Here is a 25,967-nt window from a genome sequence, read left to right on the forward strand (position 1 = left end):
ATCCCACGCTGTCAACTTTTTGACCTAGTGTTTAGAACTCAGACTAAATCATATTCTTGAACTGAGAATGTTGGTTGAACTCGAAACAGTATATTTTGCGTTTTTATGAATAGCTTGTTTGCATATGACGTCATACATCAGTGAGCTCCCCAGATGGAGGGCAGGCAGCTGGAGGCAGTTTAACAATGCTGCAGAAATACCTATGATTCGTTCTGTTTTTGGCTGTTTCAATCGAACAAATCTGGAAAAACAAGGGCTACTTTTGGGTCTTGTATAATGGTAGTAAATAAAGAGGAGAAATAAAGGAAAATGTAAGCGAAACTGCGGCTGAAGTGGATAAAGAGCCTCAATAGAGTCAATAAACATTAAGTGAAAAAACTGTATTAAACATGTTGGTATTGCCATGCGATGTCCTGTGACAACTTCTCTGTGGTTTTTAAGTCACGACCAGGTTTTTTACAGCTTTGACCAGACCTCTGGGAAGTGTTCAGGTAGAAAATAGTAGCTGAATGTTATTCATTTAAAAGGGCAAGTCAAAAAGACAATAGCCCCTTTCAGACTGCTGTTTCAAGCCACAATATTTACACCTCTTTGATTCCTTCAGAGGTAGTAGCAGAGGCGATTAATTGGCAGGACTGTTCGATGCGGGATCAGTGTGAACCAGCAGAGCAGAAACGGCAGTCTGAAAGGGGCTAATGTCCTTTTTGATTTACTATTTTAAATGTACATGAGCTACTAGCTATATTAACTTCAGCTACTATTTTCTACCTGAATGCTAAAAACAGGGAGAAGTTGTTCCAGGATCGCACACTGTAATAAATTATTCTGTAGTCATTTCATTTTACTTAATATATTTAATAAAATATATTAAATATAAATGCGTCCTTGATTTTGAGGCAGTTGTTTACGTAACTTTAATATAAAAATCTTTCTAGAGAATCTACTTATTTTGATCACATTAAATATAATCTTTATGTGTATGTAATTCTAAATCAAGAGAATTTTGAATGAATCCAACACAATAGAATTAGTCCGTTTTTAATTGACAGACACTTCCTGTTAAGTTGTTATTAACTCAACTTGTAACGTAGTTAGATTTAATTAATAATATTGTGTGCAATCTGTTGCCTCAATTTCAAGAGTAGCTATTGTTCATCTTTTTTACAGTGCATGGCAATACCAACATGTTTATTACAGTGCTTTCACTTAATGTTTATTGACTCGATTGAAGTTTTTTATCCACTTCAGTCGCAGTTTTGCTTACATTTTTCTTTATTTACCCTCTTTATTTACTACCATTATGGAAAATGGGGGACGTACATTATTTGTGCAACCAACACTAATGAAGTAAGGAAGTGGACCGTATCATCAGAAACACGCTTCTCACTTGAGTCCGACAGTAATCGAATCATGTTCAGCAAAATACAGAACAACTTTGCTTGAGTCTGTAGAATCTCTACCTCGAGAAACTGCACAACAGGCAGTTCTTCCACCATTATTGTTTTGAATGCATTCGCCGCTGATGTCGCTTATTGTACACACAACGTCACTGCTGTGTTACACGGCACTACAGACTCCTCCCACTTAATTTTGCAATGCTAGATTACAATGTGAATGGATGGCAATATTATACCATTGTGGAATCAGTAAGAATGTCCTAAGGCGAAATGACGTCAGAGCTCATTACAGCACTCTGCAGAAACGCAGTATAAATAGGGCTAGTAATTCTCAAGTGCATTGACTTACCCAGTGAATTCACACTGTATATGAATTCATTAGATTCTGCCCTCCATCTGAATTTGTGTGTCATAATAATACCATAATTGGAAACAACTCTTGTGCAAAAAACAGAGATGCAGTACTGACTTGTTATCAGTGTTGCTGGGGAAACTCTTGCGAGATTCTTAAGGGATTAAATTCTCTTGAAGAGCAGATTTTGCAGGGCAGTAATTGTGTTTTTACGACCAGAAAACTGTTTTTGACAGCAGTACCTTTTCGCTTTACATTTGCATTTATTTCAAAGGAACCACTTTTGCAATGCAAGACTTCTTTTTGCCATAAAATAATTTGAGCTCCAAAAGCTGTTGTTTCATCAAAAGCCTCACTTGGCATGAGACAGTTTTTTGTCGTACCGCAGGTTTTCACAGTGCAGCAGTTGTTTTTGTTTGGTTGTTGTTCTTGTTTTATGTAACCCTACAGTAGTGTATTGGAGGAAAACTGCTTATTCTGACTGTTCTTTTTATGCTCATTTTCCACATTCCTAATTGTGAGAGCATCTTAGCAGCCTTCTGCTCTATTTAGTCCTTGGCTGATTGTGTAAAACACTCGCATCGCAAACACATAACACATAATCTATGGTAGATAAGTGTGAGGTTAACCCACAAACAGCCTGTGTAGCAGCAGCAATAATGTGCCTTAAACACTGACATGTTCTTCTCTTTAATAGCCTGTGTGGGTGGTGCGAGTGCCTTTACACATGTGCACTGATGCATGTTATTTGTTTTATGTGGTTCCCTTTGTGTATAGATTGACTTTGATCTTAAAAATCACTGGATTTGGCTTGTTTAATGTAATAAATCAGAAGGGCAATGACTGGCTCTTATTAAACATGATTAAATGATCCAGTGAGCTGAGTCTGCATGTGCCCAGCAAGCTCTTTGAATCAATACAAGCTTTGAAAACCAGCTTTTGTTTGTGAAAACAAAGTCATGCTGATCCTAATTGGCTGAGGAATGAAACCAGGCAAAAAGGATTCCAATAACTGTGTGGGTTTTTTTTTTTCAACATATGCTGCAGGGTTCGGAGGGTCGTTTTGTGAAGAAAATCTCAATGAGTGCGTGTCAAAGCCCTGCCAGAATGGAGGAATATGTGTCGACGGTATTGACCTGTATCAGTGTTTCTGCTCAGAGGGTAAGTTGCAATGCAATTAGATCCAATAGGTGCAACGATATGATTATGTGGCTGAATCAAACCTTTTTTGCTTTTTTAAGTGTATAACCAATCGGTTACAGTCCTAGAGTTATGACCCTGGTTTAAATTCAAATGCCATTCAGAAACACTTTTATACTCATTCTTTGTCCTTTCTGTTGTTTGGCGGGCTGTTTCTTATTCCTGTGGATTAATGGACAAATGGAGACGAAAAGAGTTATTTTAAATGCAGCTTCAGTTTGAATCCACAAGCAAGGTCGCTTCTATTTGGTGCTGATGTTCAACAATCATACATACAGTGAAAAAACACATTTCATTTAAGTATACACGAAACGAATGCAGCCACAACTCATTTCACTTTTACGAACTAGGTATATAAATCCAAGATAACCTGAGTAATCTCTCCAAACTTCATCACATCACTTATTGCAGTTTATTTTCAGATTTTAAGCACTGGTACCAATTTCACTTTCTCTCATGGGACCAATTATGCAGTAAAAATGATCAAGGTGAGCGTATGTTGTCCCAGTGACTCCAGTCTACAGTCTCAAATGGTTTAAAGGAAGTAAAGTGAATAAATAGGGCCAGTTGCCCTAATTATGTGTTTGTTCGTTTTACATTTTATTTTTATACCTCCGTGCCTGACAGCCGTGGCCGGAGGCATTATGTTTTTGTGTTTTGCATCGATCCCAGTCTTATAAACACGATATCTCAGAAGTGCCTTGAGGGAATTTCTTTAAATTTTTAGTGGTTGTTGATGAGGTTGGTGTACTCTCCCATATATTCCAGTGGCTTTTTGGCTGTTAGGTGGCTATATTGTAAACTGCCAAAATAAAAAAGGTATCCTGTATCCCTGAGTTTGGTGGTCAAAGGTCACCATGACCTTATTTTATACATATATTATGCCTCAAACGGGCAGTCCACTAACCAATGGGGGACTTCACGGTGACTACGTCCATTGTTTTTACAGTCTATGGAGAGATTAGATACTGAATTTGTGACACTAATCTTCTTGGGTTGCCCACCTTTAAACTATGTTGTGTGTGTAGTATACATGGTACTTGTATTTATGTTTATAATATTTATATATATATAGTAATTTACAATATACATGTATAGGTATTTATAATGTAATATAAATTGTTTATAGTGTATATATATATATATATATATATATATATATATATATATATATAATTGTGTATAATATTTGTATGTGACTATATTGATTATTCATATATATATATATATATATATATATGTATATAGATATATATACATACAATTGTTCATTATTTCATATATATATATATATATATATATGCATTAATATAGCTTTTTACCATACTGACATGTTAATAACATAATTATTGCTTGCATGTTCGAAATAAAGATAATCAATCAATCAATAGTTGTAGATGGTCTATGCTGCCTTGTTGAAGGTGTGTGTTGTGCATCCACATGTCACCAAAAAAATACATACCTCTTATGAAAGTCTTCTATACATAATAAATTAATCTGACAGACATGGAGGTGAACTGCAGCTTGTCTGTTTGGCAGAAGTGTACAGCCACGATGTCGTTATTCTAGTTTGGAACCAAAAAATATATCTCCTGCCTCTCAGATCTTTATGATAATGGGCCATGTTGCTAATCGTTTCAACTATTACAACAGAAATCTGACCTTTCTCAAAGCAATTACTTTAGCATTATCCACTCAAGAACTCATTAATGCAGAAAATGGATTTTTAAAAAATCATTCCTTAGCCTCCACTACTAAAAAATCTCTTCAGTCTATCTAAGCAATCAAAAAGCACAACATTTACAAAGTATTGCTACCAACCGAAGAGACTACACTTGCACATTACATTCCTTGTATCTTATCTGTAGACTAGGTTTACTGCAATATGTCCTGAATAGAAACATTGATAACTGCCTTGTTGCAACCGGGGAACGATTGGACAATTTTTGCACAACTGGAAGACATTCTTGGTTCTTATCTTCTTTTTTGTCCAACACCACAGCCTCTATGTGACATCAACATAATGTTTATCTTAATACACGTACAGCCATGTGCCATTTAGGGTTGAGAGTGAACAAAATTTTGTCCAAAGCAAACACAACAGGTGATTTTGCTGATTAGCCCGCCGCTGGCCAAAGAGCAGGAACTAATCAGTGAATTTAGTTAGTGTAGTGTTTGAATGAAAACCTGTTTACCCTCAACAAGAAGTGATTTTTTTCTGGCATATGATTTTGATTGCTGCCCTTACTCATGATAATTTTCCTTCACATATTTTCTAATTTCCTGGCTCTCGGTTCAGTACCCATAAGGTTAACAAATATTTGCTTTAAATCTGTCCGATGACATAAACTCATTCCATCAGAAATTGTCCCTTGCATCATTAGAGTAAGGAGGAAAAAAATCTCAGCTATTTTTCCAATAATTTCTTGGTCCAGTTGACATCTTACCTGTGAGACATACCTCTGATTAAACCTTGATTGCGGGTGAAGCCTGTTATGCATTTTTAATGAAGTCAGGATAATTGTCAAATTTTATGACATGGAGAGAGGTGGAAATTGGTTCCATGGTCAGTTTGAGAAATGATGAGAATTTGACCTGCACCGATGGTGCTGATAGCCGAGCATTAGTCATGGGCCTCCTGTAGCTGCGGTGTGTGACAGTGCTAATGATAGTCATTTTGTAGCGTGACCATGCGGTGGAATATATTTATGGGGGATAAAATGTCAGAAATTGGCAGCACTCACTTTAACTTCATGACTTTAACCTTTTATTTTTTAAAATATCAAATATGCTGATATAACTTAGAATTAATTGCCATGCAAAAAATGTCACACACAATATAACAAAAAACTAATTTATTTCCTGAAATACAGACTGTGGAGCAATCTGCTCTCCAGATTATGTCCCTGTTTACTTGTGAGGAGCTTGCATTGAAAAGTCATGTTAAATGCAATAAATTGCTTTTGGTTGCAATATGATACTAATTAGTATCTTTTCATGTCTGGTGTTTACTGATATTCACTGATGAGATTTCTCCTTCTCTCTTCATACCAGGGTTTGGGGGGTTGAACTGTGAAATCAACTATGATGAATGTGTCCACGGATACTGCGCCAATAATTCCACATGTATTGACCTGGTTGCAGACTATAAGTGCATCTGTCCTTTGGGCTTTGCTGGTGAGTTATCTATGTCATCATTTTCATAGTTTAGACTTTAATGAATGCAGTGCAGATTGATGACTCTTCAGTTATGATAACCGTCAAAGTGGTACCATTGTGTAATGTAGGAGCACATTCACCAATTTCACAATAACTGCAGCTGGTTGAGCATAAAGATATTTGTTTCTCCTTCTGCAGAAACTTAATATAGCATAGAGTATTTTCAAAAGATGATGTATTAATTACAAAAATCTATAAAAAATGTGCAGCATTATTTGTTATTGAAGCCAACACAGAAACATATATAGTTATACTGATTGAAGTTGACACAACCTTGGTATCCCCATATTCAAAAACGAAGGCTGAAAAAGTGTCCTTGTGGAAGCTAGTATGGCAAATAAAGCATTTTAAAGTGCCCTCTCGAGTGCCTTTCCAGTGTAGAAAACATGATTAGGTATCCTCTAGGTTACCCTTCAAGTGGAGAAAACATCATAAAATACCCTCTAGTGTACCCTTCTAGTGGATATTATATAGAGAAGTGCCTTTAAGAGTACCCTTTAAGAGTGTAGAAATCATGATAAACAATCAGTTCTTCCAGTGGAGGAAACATGATGAAGTACCCTGAAGTGCGTAGCCCCTATAGAGAAAATGTGAGAGAAGGTACCCTCTAGTACAAAGGTACTATTCCAGTGGAGAAAACAAAGTATCCTCTAGGATGCCCTTTTTAGTGTAGAAAATGTGAGGAGGTTTATTGTTTATTGTATCCTTTGGATCCCCATTAGTCTTCATAGAGATGAAGACTATTCTTCCTGGGGTCCACATTAAATGTGGAGGAGGTGCTCTCTAGGGTGCCCATCAAGTGGAAAAACTTAATAAGGTGCCCTCTAGCGTGTTCTTCCAGTGTAGAAAATGTGATTAGGTACCCTCTGGGTTGTACTTCCTCTTGAGAAAAAGTGAGAAAAGTACCCTGAAGGGTATACTTCTAGTGGAGAAAGTAGCATTCCAGGTACCCTTCTCGTGGAAAATTGTGAAGTTGCCCTCTAGGGTGTTCCTCCAGTGTAGGAAACATGGTACCCTGTAGGTTGTACACCCTATGGAGAAAACATGAGAAAAGGTAACCTCTAGTACAAGGGTACAAATAGAAATGCACAAAATTACTTCTTGCAATTAATGTTGGTCTGCTGTTCTTGCACTGAAAACAAAATAAATTACAGTAAATGTTATTTTTTTATTTGTGTCAAACCTTTTGTATTCCTATTTATACTGTTATACATGCATTTGAGCATGACATATGTTAAGTTACTCCACTATAAACAAATTTAAAATTGCAGTTTCATATCCGGTTAAGTGCAGGGTCCTTTATATGGCCCTGTGGTAGTGTCGATGAAAAATTGTGGCCCCCCTCCAGCATTTAAGTTGTCTAGAGTGTCCTTCCAGTGTAGAAAACATGATAAAGTATCCTCTAGGGTACTCTTTTAGTGGAGAAAGTTTGATGAGGTGCTCTCTATGGTGCCCTCCAAGTGGAGGGTGTTCTTCCAGTGGAGGAAACAAGATTAGGTACCCTCTAGGTTGGAGAAAAAGTATCTTGCAGGGTATACTTCCAGTGGAGAAAGTAGCATTTTGGGTACCTTTCTAGTGGAAAATTGTGAGAAGTTTTCTAGGGTGTTCTTCCAGTGGAGAAAATGTGAGAAAAGGTACCCTCTATTACAAGGGTACAATACATGTTGAGATAAAGTGGATAAAATATGATGAAATACTCTTTAGGATGCCCTTCCAGTGAAGAAAACATGACAAAGTGCCCTCTAGGATGCCCTTCCAATGGAGAAAATGTGAAGTGCAAAGTGAAAAGTGCTCTCCATGTTGCCTTTCCAGTATAAGGGGCGATGCAGAGTTCTCTTGTATCTTTTTATTTTATTACCCCTGCCACTCAGGAAGGAGTCTAAATCTGTCACTGAAAAGAACCTTAATTGTATCCATCACTCCCATGTATTTGTTGCACAGTAGTAGCAGGGGGACTTTTTTTTCATATGTTTATTCTGTGACACTATAAGCCGGCAGAATACTAGACTTAATAAATTGTGAATGCCTATGGCTGTGGGAAGAAACTGCAATGGTACAAAGATATGGCAGTTAGTGTGTAGTATCTCTCCTACTGGCTCCATTACCGAACACATGCACACCTCGCGTCACGCCAGTTCATCATGTTAATGGTTGTCGCTCTCTGCAGTGAAACTCATTTGTAGAACAGGATATTGAGATGTGTCATTATGTTGCCGATGTGCTCTTCTTTCTTAGCGTGTGTTCATTTTTATAGCACTCAATTAACAATCTTTATTTACCTCTCAGGTAAGAACTGCTCCACAGCTGTCTCCGCGTGTGCATCAGATGTTGAGTTCTGCAAAAACGGAGGAACCTGCTCCTACAACTCAGATGTGGAAATGCAATGTATTTGCCCTCCAGGTATTAAAGCGCATTTATATAGTTGATTGGGAATGAATTTGCTAAGCCCACATTTTTGGTTTTATATATGAATCAAGCTTGGCATTTGTTTTTTAGTCAATAATAAGTAATTCAACTTAAAACTGTAAGCATCCAACAGTGCTAATACTAAGCTATATTATCATTATAACCACAGTGTGTCATGTGCTCTCCTTGCTTTAATCTGCATCAATCCCTCTCTTTGAAATTCATCTCTAAATACATGTGAAAACATATTAGTGTTGTTGATTACTGTGGTATCACCAAAACAGCTTTTGCCTCCAAGTGAACACCATTTGAAAGCATGTGTACAAATCAACAAATTAGTTACAATCGGTTGAGAAAACACAACGCACATCGCCGATTTTTCTTCAGTACGTCGTGTACTGTTGCTGAAAGCCCTCCTTGGTTTTAGTGCTTTAGGCTCTGGCTAGATAGAATATCTAAATCAGCAGGGAGGAAAAACATTGGCAATGACAGCATTACGTGAAATCACAATCCATGATGCGTGCCAGACGTGGGAAGTCAGGAGGATACTGTACACAGCTTGGCACATCAATCACTACTTTGATCCCACCTCTTACAGGATACCATGGCAATGACTGCTCCTCATCTGTGAACCAATGTGTGTCAAATCCTTGCGACCCTGAGGGGACGCTCCTCTGTGAAGAGCTGGCAAATACTTATAGATGTGTGTGTCTACATGGGTACTCGGGGCCGCACTGCGAAACACCCATAAACCTCTGTGTTGATGGCCTGTGTCAACACGGTTCAGCGTGTGTGGATCTATCAAGAGGGTTCAAGTGTGATTGTTTACCAGGTATGTTCACCATCTAGCAGCAGCCTGCTGTCTCAAACAGAGGCAATTCCCTGAATGAATCAAGTGTATAGCAGACACACTCCCAGTTTGATGCTTTCACTTGTTCAGCTTCCTTCTCCGTGGGAGTCTAATCTCTCTGGCCTTAAGCAACAACACGTAACCGCCTCGTGAAATGTGTAAGTCAGGGCTCGGTTCAGCAGGTTGAGACTGACTTCAAAGTGGTGAGGTATGTATGTTTGCTCATCTAGGATGCTAAAGTCAACTACCGTATGGCACAAGATGAATCAATCAGTCTGTTTGTCACAATAATATACATTTCATCAAGCGTAACAAAATTACTGCAATGAAGTCCATGTATAGTACAATATCTCCCACTGTGTGTACATGTCTTTGTCACCAACATGATACCATAAGAATAGCAGGATTTTATCTACCATTATAAGACTTGGTACAGTGCCTGTACAGTGTTCTTTTATATAATTTTATACGGCTTCAGGCCATCTGCAGTGGCTCTCTCAAAAACATTATACGAAATGAAACAGTTATTCCTTTGCATTGTAATTTTCATTTATCAATGGTGTAGGCCCAAAGCAATTTGTATTTTTCAGTTTTAAAAATGTGTAGCTTATATAGGGCATTTAAAAAAAAAAAAAAGTTTAATATTTTAGTCAACTAAAATGTGCTTCATAGCTTATTAAAGTCTAGCCCGACATCTTAACTTCCAAATTCTGCAAACTTCAAGTCTAGTTTTGAGTTTCCCTAGCTAGGCTAACTTTCGATTCCAAATCTCCAAGTGTCCAGCCTCTCGTATGAACTTGGGTCCTCGTTGCGACAAAATCACATTAATAAATTCTAATTTTGACCTTTTAGCCTACTAAGTCTAAATTGGGCTGCTTTATTACTATTTTATCTTCATTGTAAGGCTAAAATTGTGGCTCAATTTTGACTTTTTTGACTCTTTTTTTTTTTTTTTTGTCTGACAATGGCTTTTGTTAGTAAAGGTAGTAAAGCCGACCCCAATCTAATTCCTTCATTGAGGAACTAGTAAACCGAATGCATTGGCTGTTAATTAGTGAATGACTCTTTACACCCCTGTGTTAAGTTCTTAATATTCATTCAAGTGCACATTTTGTAAGCTTACCATTTAATTTATTGTCTTAGTTGAGTGGATTTATTATTATTATTATTATTATTATTATTATTATTATTATTATTATTATTATATATTTGAATATTATACATTTTTTTCACATTCTACTTCTTCCAATATCCAAATATTCCTAAACATTAAAGTTCAATGCTTTTTAAAGGGGTGTACTTATATCAGTATGCCAAAAGTATCATTATGGTTGCATTAATGACAATACTATTGTTTATTGCAATTATTTCTGGACCAATACATTGCCCAAGAAATAAATAATAGTTATTGTGACAGTCCTTACGTGACCATAAGTCACGTGAGGTCAAATTCAAAATTACTTTATTTATCCCCAAGTGGAAATTTAGTTAGTCTGTTAGCTCTTGAAAAATTAGACAGCCTGATGGCTATAGGAGAGAGAGGAGCTGTCTGGTGCTGTTTTTATTAATTAGATTGTATGTTACTTGTACCTCATATTTTTTTATATATATAATAGTCTTTATTAGATTGTATCAGTTCAAAAAAATAATTACTCTGCTAATTACTGTCATTTAAGTTCATTCAGGGGTAATTATTAGGCACAGGCAAAAAAAGGTTTTAGAAGAAATGTACTTCAGCTAACTTTCTTCAGTCTAATTATACTGTGAATACATTTAAAAAATTCTAAGTTCCATTTAATACTTATTAATAGCATAAATTGCAAATAACTACCATTTTGTGCCTATAATTACCAAATTTTTATAGCTTTGGCGGGATTCATTCACAAAAACATTGCTCCATTCTAGTGGTACCTACTGCAGTTTTAAATGCATTATTGAGAATATGGTAACTGTTAATTCTGACATTTATTAGAATTTGAAGGATTAGAAGGAAAGGAAAAACAGGAAGAAAATCTGCTCATAACATAGTTTGCTCTTTAATAACGAGCACTAAGGACTCGCTGTATGATCATTGGCAGAGATGTTTACTAGTCGGTGTTGTATCATGCCCTCCAGGCATTACTTTTAAGGATTTTCCTCTGGAATGGAGACAGTCCATAGAATATCTTTTCCTCTCTCTGCAGGTTTAACAGGCCAGTTTTGTGAGATAAACATTGATGATTGTAAAGAAAAGCCATGTGGAGCCCTGAGTATTTGTAAGGACGCTCTCAGTGGCTACAATTGCTTCTGTGCACCTGGATTTATTGGTAAGTGAAAGCTATCTTGCAGCTATTCTTTGTGAGTAAAAATGACATTTTATTCACAGAAGCAATATGTCAACATTTTGTGCGCATTTCATACTTTCTAAGGAAATAACTGCGAGATTGAAGTGAATGAATGTCTCAGCCAGCCTTGTCAAAATGGGGGCTCCTGCATTGATGAGCTCAACTCTTTCAGCTGCCAGTGTCCTCTTGGAATCACAGGTATTTTATACGCTTCTTACCATGTGTTTGCACGACACAGCTTATACTTTTGTGTGACGAATGATGAGTGGAAGGGAAGGCAACTGAAGTACGACTCTTTCTGCCAGTGTCCTTACTGTATGCACATGGATAATCCTTATGTTATGTGGTCTGACTTAGGGCTGGGCGATATGGACCAAAAGTCATATCCAGATATATTTAAGTGAACATAAATACTGTATAACAACAGGAGTACCATTTTTTAAAACCAAAGCTCCATAAAGTGCATATTTAAATAAAAAATATATCTTAAATGAAAATAGCCTATGAAATAAAATAGGCCAATCTTTTTCTGAAATAAATATATTCATATTAGAAAAGAATAACAAACATTATAAAAGAACTAAATATGACAAACCCTAGTAAGGGCTGCATTTATATATAAAGATCGGAAAAAAATTGAACTATATCGATATATGCGATATGGTCTAATTCCATATCACGAAATTTAGAAATGTATCAATATATTTTACTTATTAGTTTATTACTAGTCTGACTTTTAGAAATGGAACATTACATTTTCACCAATTTAGATAGTTTCACTGTAGACCTGCCTTAAAACATAAGTGATCGGCATGAATCTCGAAAAGAAACTTTTGTATTTTTCCATCTAGATGCAATTTTCAGATCATTCAGTAGTTGCCAGCTGAAGACTTCTCTTGCTCAATAATGGACCAAGTCAGAATTTGTTGTTCCTGTTAGTAAGACACAAAAACATTGTGAAATAGGGTCCAGGTTGAAAAAAATGGCAGTTTCCCTTTCCCTTTAAATAGAATGTAAGGTGATATGTGTGAATTCATTTTTCAATTTTTTTATATGTTTAGAATGTATTAAATCGACTTGAAAGAAGTCATCATCATAACAAGTGGTAATTATAAAAATCAGTCAATCGATCACATTTTATTTATATAGCACCTTTCAAACAAATCCAGTGTAATTCAAAGTGCTGTACATATTGAAATCATCAACAACAAGAATATTTGTACGTAGAATATTTAATAAAAGGACATGGAGACTAATGCAAGCTGAGTAATAAAATATGAGTAAGTATTTCTAAAAGATAAAATATATATGAATACATGTATACAAGTATTAGAATTATAATAAATATGTAATGAAAATTATGTTATAGGTGAAACAGAAAAAGCTAATAAATAAAACAAGAATAAACCATAAAATTGTGATAATAAGATGCTAATAATAAGACACTTAACAAAGCCAGATTTTTTTAGTTTACATTTAAAGGTATTGATATTGCAATATGTTTCATGAAACAACAAAAAAACTTTAGAAATTTCTAATCATACAATGAAGCTTTTCTTGAGATAAACATTAATCCTAACATAAGGCCAATAAGATGTACTGTAACTTGAATGGAGGCACTAATATGGCATGTTTGTCTTGTATGTCAACTTGCTAATGTAACAATTGTTTACTGTGCTGTCACAGTATGTAATTATGCAGTACATGGCTGAACATGTTTACAGCCATCTTCTACAGTCTGCTCCGCCAAGTGCTGATCACTAATTGTTTCCATTCCAATCAATAGGTGTACATAAAGTATGGCGCAGCGCGACCCTGGCAAAAGAACATGTTGTTACAGTAGAAACAGTGTCACTAAATGTGATATTGAACTTTTGACTCATCCCCATGTAAATCTTCTAACCCTAATTATATATTCATGAAACGGTGATCGGTTTGATTTTGAGCATGGGTGGCTCTGATCAGATTTCAGAAAAATCAAAGGGGCAAGAGCTCGGCTGTGGAAATTGTATTAAAGCACTTATACATTTTCATGCTTGGGGCTGGATCTGAGGAGTTTCGCTCCTTTTACTTGACGTTTTATAGTCAAGGCTCTTGTTCGACTTCTCCTTAAACTACAGGTGGTACTATAAATGTATTATAGGAATAGGAGTACTGTATATACTAAGCTGGCTTTCTTCTTGCACCTTTTTTCTTTCTTTTTTTAAAGAATTTATGACAGCAAACATTTCTCTATTACATTCCATTCAACCTTGATGCCTCTCAATAATGGAAACCTTTTATTGGAGCATAGTTACAGAAGAGCTGCAGAAATCCCATCAGGGCCGTATTTTTTATGTGAAGAGGGAAACGACCCTCTGTCGTCTCTGCTCGTAGTGTGTGGCAGGTGATGTGCTTAATTGTGCAGGTGTCTTAGATTAAAAGCATCTACTGTAGTTAAAATCATAAATACCTGCTTGCATGTTACAGTTGCTATTAGAAAGAAAAGTTTTTGGAGCATGCAAGCAAGTGAATTGTGATTTTCAAATGAATGTGGTGAGATTTCTCATTTGAGATATATATTGAAATGTGGAATTGCAGATGTTCACCTTTCATCAGCAAAACTAGCACCCCAAAGCCCCTTTACCAGACCCATATAGAGGCTGGGAAATAAACAAAATTATAGCAATTTTAGTTTTACTATGTGCTAGATGTTGTTACCAAAATAGAGGCTATGCAATGTTTATAATGAGGATGGTAACAGAAGATAAGGCATGGAGTCATTTAAACCCAAAGGCATCAGCAAATTGCATGGAATTACACCAATAAACTTCACTTTTGTGCAAGTAGCAAAAATTGGCATTATGATTGCACCAGAGTGAAGTCAGTGGAGCCACTTAGATATTATGACGTGTCCTCTGGGGACCAATACCCACATCAAATTTCATTCACTTTGTTGTAGGATAACCATCCATTATCTTGACTGCTGGTAGCTGCCATTGGGCGAGCGGCGGGGTACACACTCTCATTCACTCCTACGGGCAGTTTAGAGTCACCAATTAAACCTAAGCTGCATGTTTTTGGACGGTGGGGGCTGGGTGATGTAAAAGAATATTTCAATATATTTTTAAATGTGATATGGAATTGGACCATGTCGCATATATCAATATAGTTTGAAAAAAATTATGCCCTTACTAGGGTTTTTCATATTTAGTTATTTTGTAATGTTATTCTTTTCTCATATAAATATATTTATTTCAGGGAAAGATTGGCCTATTTCATTTAGTAGGCTATTTTTATTTAAGATATATTTTAACTTGAATGTGCACTAATCGAGCTTTGATTTAAAAAAATAATAATAATAATTAAAAAAAAGGTTCTCCTGTTGTTTTACAGTATTGATGTTCACTTAAATAAATGGTTTCAATAAAACTACCTGTGACATGTCATATTTGGCTTTGACTTTGACTGAACATATCATTATCTGGATATATATCGTATATCAATATTCAGCCTAAATATATCAGGATATGACTTGGTCCGTAGCGCCCAGCCCTAGAGAACCCATGCTGACATGGGGAGAGCATAAAATCATGTATGATATCTTGTTTACAAAACAAAAAGTGTATTGGATAAGGCTGCCCCTTTAAAACTCTCAGAATGGACAAATAATGATGTGTACATACTGTGCGTAAGTGTGTAAACCTGGTGTAATATGTTTTTGCTAAAACTACACTTCTGTTAGTAATAAGTGTATTTATCAGAAAAAAATCTTTGGATGTCCCCTGACTCTTTCAGATAAATCGAAATGTTTTTGGCTCCATTGAGAATCAATATTGACAACATTTCTTCAAGGAACCTCAGTGTTTCAACAATGAACTCATGCTAACCTTCAGGCCACAACCAGGCCACACGGGAGGTGATTAGGTTTAAAACAAGCTCCATTTAAACCTTTGTAGTGTTACAAGAGCAGAGCAAACAATGAGCACACTGTGATTACATGGAACACTGCTGTAATTCAAAGAGCGCTTCTCACTTTGACATTTAACAATATATAACAGCCTCCTCCAAAGCTTACAGACACTTCAAATGTGTGAAATGGTGATAATGCAATAAACAAACAAACAAAAATCCGTCTTACAGCTTAGTTTTTTGTGCAGCTGATGTGCTTTGTATTTTCAGAGTAAACAAATTAGTAAGAAACATCAAGAAAAGAATCTATGATCTGTTACAGGAACTATTTTTTGTGTCATATAGCAACTGATAAATATCTGCTCTGAGGATTCGAAAGCTCTTAATATTGTTTTTTAGGGGATTAGTAAAGTTGTTCAGCTGTCGAAACTTGATTTAAAGCCTCCATTTGTTGAATGTCCAAAATAAAATATCAGTGTCAAATTAATTTAGCTAGCATCACTGTAAAAATGTGTTTATTCCATGTGTTGTGCAAAATGTGCACGCAAAATATCAGGCTGACTTAATTTTTGTGACAACTGTCTTAAAGTACTGCGACGAAGGGATTGAAGGTGTCACCAATCATCAAATTTCAAATTCTACACCAAGAGGCTTTATATCAAATGCAACATATATTCTACTAAGTTGAGGGAAAGTGGAAAAGTGGAAAACTGAAAATAAGTCATAAGACGTTGGAAATCAGAGCTGTAGTAGCTCTTTTTGGACACGTGTAACCTCTGACTTTTAAAAAAATCTTCTGTCTTTTACAGGAAGTTACTGTGAAGTCAACATAGATGAGTGCATGTCCTCGCCCTGCCTGCACAATGCCACATGTGTTGACCTCGTTCATGGCTACAGTTGTGTCTGTAAGCCTGGCTTTACAGGTGAGTGAATGCACTTCATGTATGCAGGCGTGGAGTATAATGCACACTGCAACAATCAGACCATCACATCTTTATTCATAAATTCTGCATTGGCATGAAAACAAGTACACTTTCAAAGTGAAGTCAGCAGCCATCAGCAGCTCCTCTTTATAGCGTGGAGACAGCAGAGTAGTTTAATTCTTGCACACGTTTTGAAGTCTTGCAGAATAATTATCTCCCTGCAGTCCGTGTGGTGCTGTGATGCCAACTGTTAAAAGTACAAAGATGAATAACGACTCTCGATTAAAACAAAGATCATTTATTCCACCCGTAAAAGTCAAACACAGTAATGGCTTTTGAACTATTTCTTAATAATTGCTAATAAGTCCCACCGATTCAGATTCAGTGCATTGCAAATAATACAACTGGTTGCAGTCCTGAATTGTAGGATCTTAAAGGAGCTGGTTCCTCACTATTCTTAAAATAAAAATCTTGTGAGTATGGTGTAGAAGAAAACTTTTGTGAATGTTCAGAAATTATCTGTTAAATGGAGGTCTTGCTGTGAGGATGATCTTTGCTGTTTCATACCTTGCTGTGGCACCACAGAGAGCCCTCTCGGGTATTTCAGCTGTATTCAGCACTACAGTAAGTGCATTTTCAGCTTTCACATCACCCGTCTGTATGGTTATACGATCAGAATTGACAAAAAAGAAGATCGTTTTAAAAAGGTTTTGGTTGTTCTAAAGTGATGTAAACCACCCTGTAGTCGGGATAAGTGTGCAAGCTGCCTTCGTAAATCCTCACAGTTAAAGGTCCAATTCGTGTAGAATTTATTGGCATTTAGCAGCTGAATACCCCTGCCTTTTCAAGCATGTAGGAGAGCATATGGTGGCAATAATAATGATATAATAATGCATTAGCGCAAATTTGTTTTAACGTCACTCATTTTTTTGACACAAAAAACACAATCAGAATCTGATTTATTGACCAATTATGCATACACAAACATGGAATTTGACTCTGATTAACATTCTCTAAATGTACAGTGGTGAGATATAGTGCAAATTGTAAACACAGGTTGGGGTATGATGATCCTTTGCCCAAAGTCAGAAAGCAACTATCAAGCACTTTCATTCATTATCGTTTACGGCTTTACTGCTGACATTTGGCGAGAGACGGGGTACACCATGGACAGGTCGCCAGACTATCGCAGGGCTGACACATAGAGACAGACAACCACTCACACTCTCATTCACACCTATGGGCAATTTAGAGTCACCAATTAAACCTAAGCTGCATGTTTTTGGACTGTGGGAGGAAGCTGGATTACCCAGAGAGAACCCATGCTGACACGGGGAGAACATGCAAACTCCACACAGAAGAGCCACAGGTTGGAGTCGAACCGGCGACCCTCTTGCTGTGAGGAAAGAGTGCTAACCACTACCTACTACTAGTGTAGCCACTATCAAGCACTTAGTAAGGCTACAAAGCCCTGCTGGATGGGTCTGTCAAGTTCTTTGCAGTTGCTGTTGATGTGATGTTTTGGGCCCCTAAATGCATGCATGCATTTCATATACCCACAATTGCACTTTCAATAGCTTACATTTAATATTCTACTCTGCTGCTGCATGCAACTGTACCCCTCTAACTAGTGTCACTCATGTTAGGAGTTACCACTTTAAAAAAAGTAAAGTTCCTGGTTGCATGACAGATCTGTCACCAATGCAAGTGCTGTGTGGTAAACTTAGTGATTTCAGTAGACAACACCCTACTACTTTTTCCTGTGCAGCTCTCAATCATACTGTCATGACTCCATCAATAATAAATCTACATCCAATTGCCCAAAGCAAGCATACATGCATTTGTCAACTCCCATGTTATGTGTGTAAAATACCTGAATAATCTCTCTTGAAAAGATAAAAACTGTGATTAATTTGTAATTAACTCTGGACAATCATGCGATTAATCAAGATTAAGTATTTTAATTAATTGACAGCTCTAGTAAAAACACACCAGGCCCTCTCTGGAGCTACTGTTTGGTTTGTCTGCTTTGGGCATCTGTACAAACATGGCGTTGGAACATCGCAGGCTCTTCAGAAACAGACTTGCTCCCTATCGACAATACAAGCTAATGAAAACATGATTCTTAGTTTCAGGTGATGATACAAAAATTGAAAGCATAATTATAAATATTCAATTTCTGCACTGCAAAAAAGCCAACTTGTGTTTTTTGGCCTAAACCAGTGATTTAAGTTGGTAAAACTTGGAAATATAAATGATTGACATTTAGGGCAATAATGTAAGTTAGCACAACAAAGGAAGCCAGTTGTATGCTCAAAAACAAGTTTGTGAGTTGTTGTTACTTATACCTTTAAGTTGGGGTTCAAAACAAGGGACAATAGTTCTGCTAACTCTTATTTCTTTGTTGTGAAATGTGGGAAAGCGGTGAAATTTGGTCATTAGCGAAAGCTAGCGGCTAACTGATGCTAGCGGCTAAATGATGCTAGTGGCGCTGCTGCTACAAGAGTAGCCATTAGCGTATCAATGCTAACTCCAAATTGTGGTCGCAACATTAGCTGACATTTCATAGCGGCGTTACAATTGTGCCAATTCAGCACATTGCAGAAGTAAGCAGAAGTAAGTATTAAAAGTTATTACAATGTAAAATTATTAAGTAAGTTAGTACAACTTACAGTTGAGTTGACAAAAATCTGAATTCAGAGTTGGGCAAACTCAAAAACAAAACTATTTAGTTTAATTGTCCAACTTAAAATATTATCGAACTTTGTTGACTTTTCTTTTTTTGCAGTGTGCCAATATATCCCCATAATCATGCACGCTGCTCTTGCAGAACCTGCAGTGATGTGTTTGGTGACTGTTTTGGATCTGCCCCACGCGATGCCAGCGACCCTTGGATATAACATATTTATCAATGTGTCTTCTTTTCTGTCAAAGGTACAGCGTGTGAACTTGACATTGATGAGTGTGCTTCATCTCCCTGCAAGAATGGAGCCACTTGCATTGACCAGCCTGGTAATTACTTCTGCCAATGTGTGGCTCCATTTAAAGGTAATGAGCACTGAGGGAATGGGGACAAAAAGCAAAGTTAATTAACTTCACATACTATTATTTTCACCTGTCTGAACTCACTTCACATGTCTCACATCTTCATTTGCTACCTGTGGTTAAATAAAGAAAACTTGAGTAATTAGTGAGATGTAAGCTATGGTAGGTGCTTCTGTCACACAAGTGACAACTTTCATAATTTACCTTACGCAGGATAGAGCTGGCGGCATTGTACAGCATTATTGTTGCATATCAATGAGAAGAAAAAGTTGATGGGTGATTTGGGGTTGATTTTATCAAAAGGGGATTCAGACTCACATTTATTTATTTTTTACTAAATTTACAAGACAGGAGAAGGTGTTGAAATCTAAGACCTGCTTTCCTCAAAATAATTAGTTTGTAGCCAAAACAGGGATAAAATTTTCATACGAGGGAGTATTAGGGCCACAATTAGAAAAAAAATAAAATAAGTGCAAGATTAAAGTTGTAAATATTGAATTAATTACGAGAATTATTACAACAATAAAGTCGAAATTATTAATAGTTAATTCATTACGAGAATGAGGTCAAATTTATTGAAGAGTTGTTAAAATGAGGGCCGTGTAGCATTTAATAGAAATGTACTTTAAGATAGGTTTCACAAACAAGGAGATACTAAATCTTTTGGCACATCAGCATCACACTATCATAAGTATAAGGACTTTAGAAAGAATATGCAAGAAATTGCATCTTTTCTGCAGAAGGAACCAGACGGACTTGGAGGAAATCGCTGCTTTTGTGGAAGGGGAAATGGCTGGAAGTGGTCGACTGCAGGTCTATCAGTGTATGCATCAGCGGGCCATTCAGAGGGGTTTTGTGGTGTCTCAAGAAACGATGCGACTGATAAATAAGATTTTGGATCCAGAGGAAGTCATTACACTTTGTTTTGTTTAGGGGTTAGCCAACCAATTATGTATGACTTTATTCTCGTAATTAATTAAATATTTTCAACTTTATTCTCGTAATTAATTAAATATTTTCAACTTTATTCTCGTAAGTAATTCAATATTTACGACTTCAGTCTTGTAATTATTATTTTTTTATTTTATAAATGTGGCTCCAATACTCGATCGTATATAACGACAATCACTCATTAAAAGTTAAAATGTTGCTGTGTGTGGTGCAGCATCAAAACCTATTAGCCTCCTAAAAAAACAGGATATCTTTTTAAGTTTAAACTGTATTTGCAATACTTTCGCTGCTCTACCTTGCTAATGAATAGTCCTTCCTCACGACTAACTGAAGCCATGATCTATGCTCTTCAAAGCCACCAGACTCCATTTACAAAAACAGTCATTTTACGTTGCAGATCACAGGAGTTGCTGCTCTTCTGCTGCCTCAATCAGTTAGTTTTTGTTTTCCTCAAAGGTGTCTGGTGGCTTTTAAGAGAACATAAGATGGATACTGGCTCCAGTTCCCTGTTGGAAAGGGCTGTCTAACAGCAAGGTAAAGCAGTGAAAATATTTTAAAGTTTTGCTGCTGCCCCCGTCCACAGCAGTGCATTTCTTAGCTTGGACTGGTACTTCTGCCTGCTTCTCTAAAATGAGGCCATGTCGACCTCAATCTACTGTAGCTAATACACTGACTGTGGATAAGTACCTCATATGACCCTCTTCAATAACATCCGAACTATCCCTTTAATTAGCAAGTTTGCATATCCCTATTAAACAATAGGAATGTGCTACTTTAATTGATACATTTTTAAATTAGTTCTTTAGTAGATTTAGGATGCAGCTGGTAATACTCCACCTGTATCTCCATAAACAAACGAAGAAGGATAAAAAGAGTCTTAAAGTAGATTTTTATTGAGCTTTATTTGTCCCATGTTGGTTATACCTGCAATGTTTTGAATATGGTTTACAACAAACACAAGCTGTCAGACGTTATTACAGTTCCACTGTTGACTTTTCATGTTGGAGAAGAGACTTCACTGTGAAGCTGAAGGAAAAGTCAGTGGATAAAACTTTCTTTACGGGAGCACAAAGAGCTGCATCATTAATAAATGTGAAAAACATTCATCCATCCACACTCCTCCTAGACACGCTCATCCTAACAAACCCAGCAACCGGGCAAAAAGGACCTTGGTTGAAAACCCAAGGACCACTCTGACAGATGTAATGAGCTCATTGGCTGTGAGATCTTCCTGGAAGGACAACAGTCAGGGCAGCACTTCACAAATCTAGGCTTTACGGCAGAGTGGCCAGGAGGAAATGACTCCTGAAAAAGGCACATGAAATTTACAAAGAGGCACTTCAAAGAGCGCTGACAGCGTGAGGAGAAAGATTCAGAGCGCTGATGAAAATGAACACAGAAGTCTTCAACTGTAATTCAAAGCATGGAAGAAAGTACGGCAGGATTATGGCAGAAATGAGGCACAGTTGATTACCCATGTTACACCAGTCCTAATATAAAGCATGGCAGCAGCCACGCCGTGATGTGGTTGCTTTTCATAATCAGAGATAAAAGGAACTGAAAATAAAACTGAATACAAGTTTACCCTAAGAGAAAGTCTAAAACAATTTGGGATCATTAAAGCAGCAGAGCACGTAATTTACAGGGCATGTCAAGATATTAGATTTTTACTATGAAATTACTGTGGCTTAGATAATGACAGTAATGGCAGCAAAATCTATATACATTTTAAAAATAATAATGCAAACGTATCAAAGACTGTGGTGGAGGAGGAGACAAAGTGAGAATGGAAAGAAATAAAAATGGTTTAGGAGGTGCTGAATATTTACACAATATTATAATACGGCCATGGAAAAACTGATTAGAACATCCTTTTTTAATCAGTTTTCTTGTTCATTTTAATGCCTGGTACAAGTAAAGGTACATTTGTTTAATAGCAATAACATAAGAGTTTAATTTAAGAGCTGATAACTAGCCATTTCCATGGTTTTCTTGATAATGATTTTAGTTATTATCAAGAAAACCATTAAAATGGCTAGATATCAGGTCTTAAATTAAACTCTTATGAGCTATTTTTGTTGTTATCATAATATTTGTCCAAACAAATGTACCTTTAGTTGTACCAGCCATTAAAATGACTGTATGCGTGTTAATAATATATCAATATCATTATGGTTGTCAGAAATTTCCGCATATTTATTGTGACACCCCTACTGCAGTGTGCTATACAATGACTTAGATTTACCTAAAAAGAATCACTCACAAATCTGCAGAAATCTCTCTGTAGCCAAAGGTTTCCAGTGCTTCTTAAAAAGCAGAAGCCTCGGTTTGTATCAGGGTGTTATAGGACCCGATCAGCACCTCCATTCATCTTTCTCGAGCTCACACATAAGAAGCAAAGTGTGTCTCAAGCAAATACAAAGTCTCTGTCTTCTTGATTTAATACACAATTGCACTCTCTTCCCCAAGTCTGGTAGTATCTCCAAATTGTAGATTTTAGCCACAGTAAGAATGAGTACAATGATAATAAAAAAAGCTACTTGGCAAAGAAAACTTTTCTGTACTGAGCTGCCGGGACTCAAAAGCACTGCGAGCTGCAAACAGCTGTAGAATGGCTTGTAGATTCTCAATGAGATTGGCAGCTCTGGCAATACTTTCCCACTACAGAGAGGGATTTGATCCACTGTTTATATCCAAACATTGCTTCATGGAGCTGTAATACCACTCCCTTCTTATACAAAGACCAGTTAAGTAAGCATTTTGAAAGCATTGTGTGTTTGACATCAATAGTGCTGCCGCTTATTTCCCAAAGAAAGTAGCTATTGGCTGGTCGTGAAGTACTTCCACCATCAACAAAAGACTGTTCACTGTGTACTGTGTGAGTGGCAAGCTGTTGTCACAAGTATTCACAATATTAAAGAACCAAATTTCAATATTTCCACCGAGTTTGGATGTAATAAGCTGACATGGACAAAAGTGAACTTTAATCAGCTGTGGCTACAGCAACCTGCTGGCTCAGCCAAAAGCAATGATGTGCCTTATACTTTTGATTAAAGCATGAAGAACCCATTTGGCTTCAGCAATTCCTCAAATAAGCAACTGATTTCACCTGGATTTTTTTCCAAACTCATAATAACTTCTGTGATATAAGAGTGTCTTAACAATATTTCTTTCTCAACATTTTTCCTCATATGACTGTTTTACAGAAATAATCAGAGGTAGGACACATAAGCATGCATGTTTTGCAACATTAAACATGTTTCATTCACCCATATAATATGCATTGCCTGGGCTGATTTCTGTTCTGCACTTGCTTTGTAAGGATAATTTGTGCAAATGCATGTTCTTTATTTTTTTCTCTGTCTGTGCTGCTTGAGAAAAGTAAGGTCCATGCATGATCTGAATATAATGACGGTTGGCACTTTAATTTGTCTGTACAGTTCCAGCTCAAACAAAGTGACTGTTAAGTGACGTAAAAATCTTAATATTGCAAATTGTACTTTCAGTTAGTGCATTAGTCATGAAACTGAGTGCTGCATAGCCACAGGTGTGCTTTTATGGCTTGTTTTAAATCAGCATGGAGCAATCAGAAGTGAGGACGGAGACTGTCCGTTTGGTAATTGTTTTGTCACAAGAACAGAACCTGTAATATTTCAGGTACTGTAATAACAGGATCCAATTTAATGTCTAATGTGCAGCCACTAAAATGGACTATATATAAAAGTTTTATCAAGTTCCAAAATACACTTAAAACAGCATCCAGGGTGTTTGATTTTAGGATGAGCTGTGATTGCAAATATTTAGTTTTTGTTTTACAAGAAATTATTCATAAGAACAAGAGTCATTTTCAATTCAATTAAAAATGAACAAAGTGACTCTGGATCAGCTTCTACTGGAACAAGTCTTCCTCTTCATTGTCTCTCTGTCTAATGAGTGAGCTTGTCACTGGATGTATTTTACCACATGGACAGGTTCAAGGAAACATCCAATAAGAGAATAACCTTTAACAACCCCAGGTTTACAGTTCTGGGGTATTTATTTTTGGCTTGTTGTTGCATGATGGTAACCTGGGATTCTTTGCCTCACTCCAGGTCGTAATTGCGAGTTTTTACCCTGTGAGGCCAGTAATCCGTGCGAGAACGGTGCAGTGTGTGTGGAGGAGTGGGATCAGGACATTTTCCCTTTGGGTTTCCGCTGTCACTGTCGCCGGGGTTTCACTGGCCCCCGCTGTGAAATCAATGTGGATGAGTGCAGCTCCAACCCCTGTTTTCACGGCTTCTGCTACGATGGTAAGAAACCGCCTCCTTCCAACATGCTTAATAACAGGCACTCAAGATGGGAGCAAACCTCCATGCACACACACGCACACACACACACATTGAATCTGTCAAATTTTGTTCCGCTCACTTACAGTCTGACAGGCAGTTTTCAATTAGGTCACCATTGCGGCTAATAAGAGTATTATGAAAGCAGAGTTATTCCATGTGATGTGAGGATCTAGGACATTACCTGCTGGAGTAGGCTTGATTAGTTCCTTACCATAACTGTATAAGGGAATCAATTAGGCATCAGTGCTGTGTTGTCATTTGGATAATGGATGACAAATGACAAAATTAATACAATCAAAGGCAGAATATTGTTTTTCTTCCTGTAGCTATCTGAAAAGATTTTACACTTATATTTGTCATCTTTAGTGTGGTTGAAGTGATTAAACACGCATTGATTATAATAGTGTTAAAGTTAAGGATTATTTATCACCAGTTGGTCGATGGTAATATAATATCTGACCAATACCAGACAAAGGAGAGAATAATAAAATACAATAGGTGAGGATCGATTAATGCTAAATAATGTAATTAGACGGTAAACAAATGAATAATTTAAAAAAAAGGAAAATAAATTAAAATACAAATTGGTGCAGGGAGGAAGTACAAGGCACATTTTAATACATAATATTGTTTCATACTTAAACATACGTTTCAAATATCAAAGGAAAGATTTATAGCTTTTGCTCAAGATTTTTTCAACAAAATAAATCTTGATTTAGTTTAAACTGTCCTGATTTTTTTTTAATCACACTATTAGCATTCTAAAGATTATGTGCACAGAATAAACAACTCATGAGACTTTGAACACATTGATTTCTGGAGTTAATTAAACATTTTAAATACTACATTTTATTATAATAATGAAAAATACAACTGTTGAAGAAAGGCTATTTATTGTATTTTTTACAATTAGGTGTTTTTGGCATTCTCCATCCATTAGAACAGACAAAATAACTCACTAATAATAAGTATTTGATTTAATTTTTTTGATTGCTAATGAGTGCAATGATGACTTGCTGCAGTCATTGCTTATGATATTTATGAGTGCATTTAGAATAGAAACCCATTATAATATTTTTCA

The 25,967-nt window shown here is 36.5% G+C and overlaps 1 protein-coding gene across 1 annotated transcript in view; it reads left to right on the forward strand.

Moving 5' to 3' along the window:
• Positions 1-25,967, forward strand: part of eys (eyes shut homolog) — a 202,249-nt gene that overhangs the window by 50,587 nt on the left and 125,695 nt on the right. The window contains exons 14-22 of the mRNA XM_059359709.1: positions 2,797-2,910; positions 6,004-6,126; positions 8,455-8,568; positions 9,173-9,406; positions 11,608-11,730; positions 11,833-11,946; positions 16,449-16,562; positions 19,497-19,610; positions 24,650-24,847. Coding sequence (XP_059215692.1) covers positions 2,797-2,910; positions 6,004-6,126; positions 8,455-8,568; positions 9,173-9,406; positions 11,608-11,730; positions 11,833-11,946; positions 16,449-16,562; positions 19,497-19,610; positions 24,650-24,847 — 1,248 coding nt within the window. The remainder of the gene's footprint in view (positions 1-2,796; positions 2,911-6,003; positions 6,127-8,454; positions 8,569-9,172; positions 9,407-11,607; positions 11,731-11,832; positions 11,947-16,448; positions 16,563-19,496; positions 19,611-24,649; positions 24,848-25,967) is intronic.

Source organism: Centropristis striata, chromosome 20, assembly GCF_030273125.1.
Source record: "Centropristis striata isolate RG_2023a ecotype Rhode Island chromosome 20, C.striata_1.0, whole genome shotgun sequence".
Taxonomy (NCBI): domain Eukaryota; kingdom Metazoa; phylum Chordata; class Actinopteri; order Perciformes; family Serranidae; genus Centropristis; species Centropristis striata.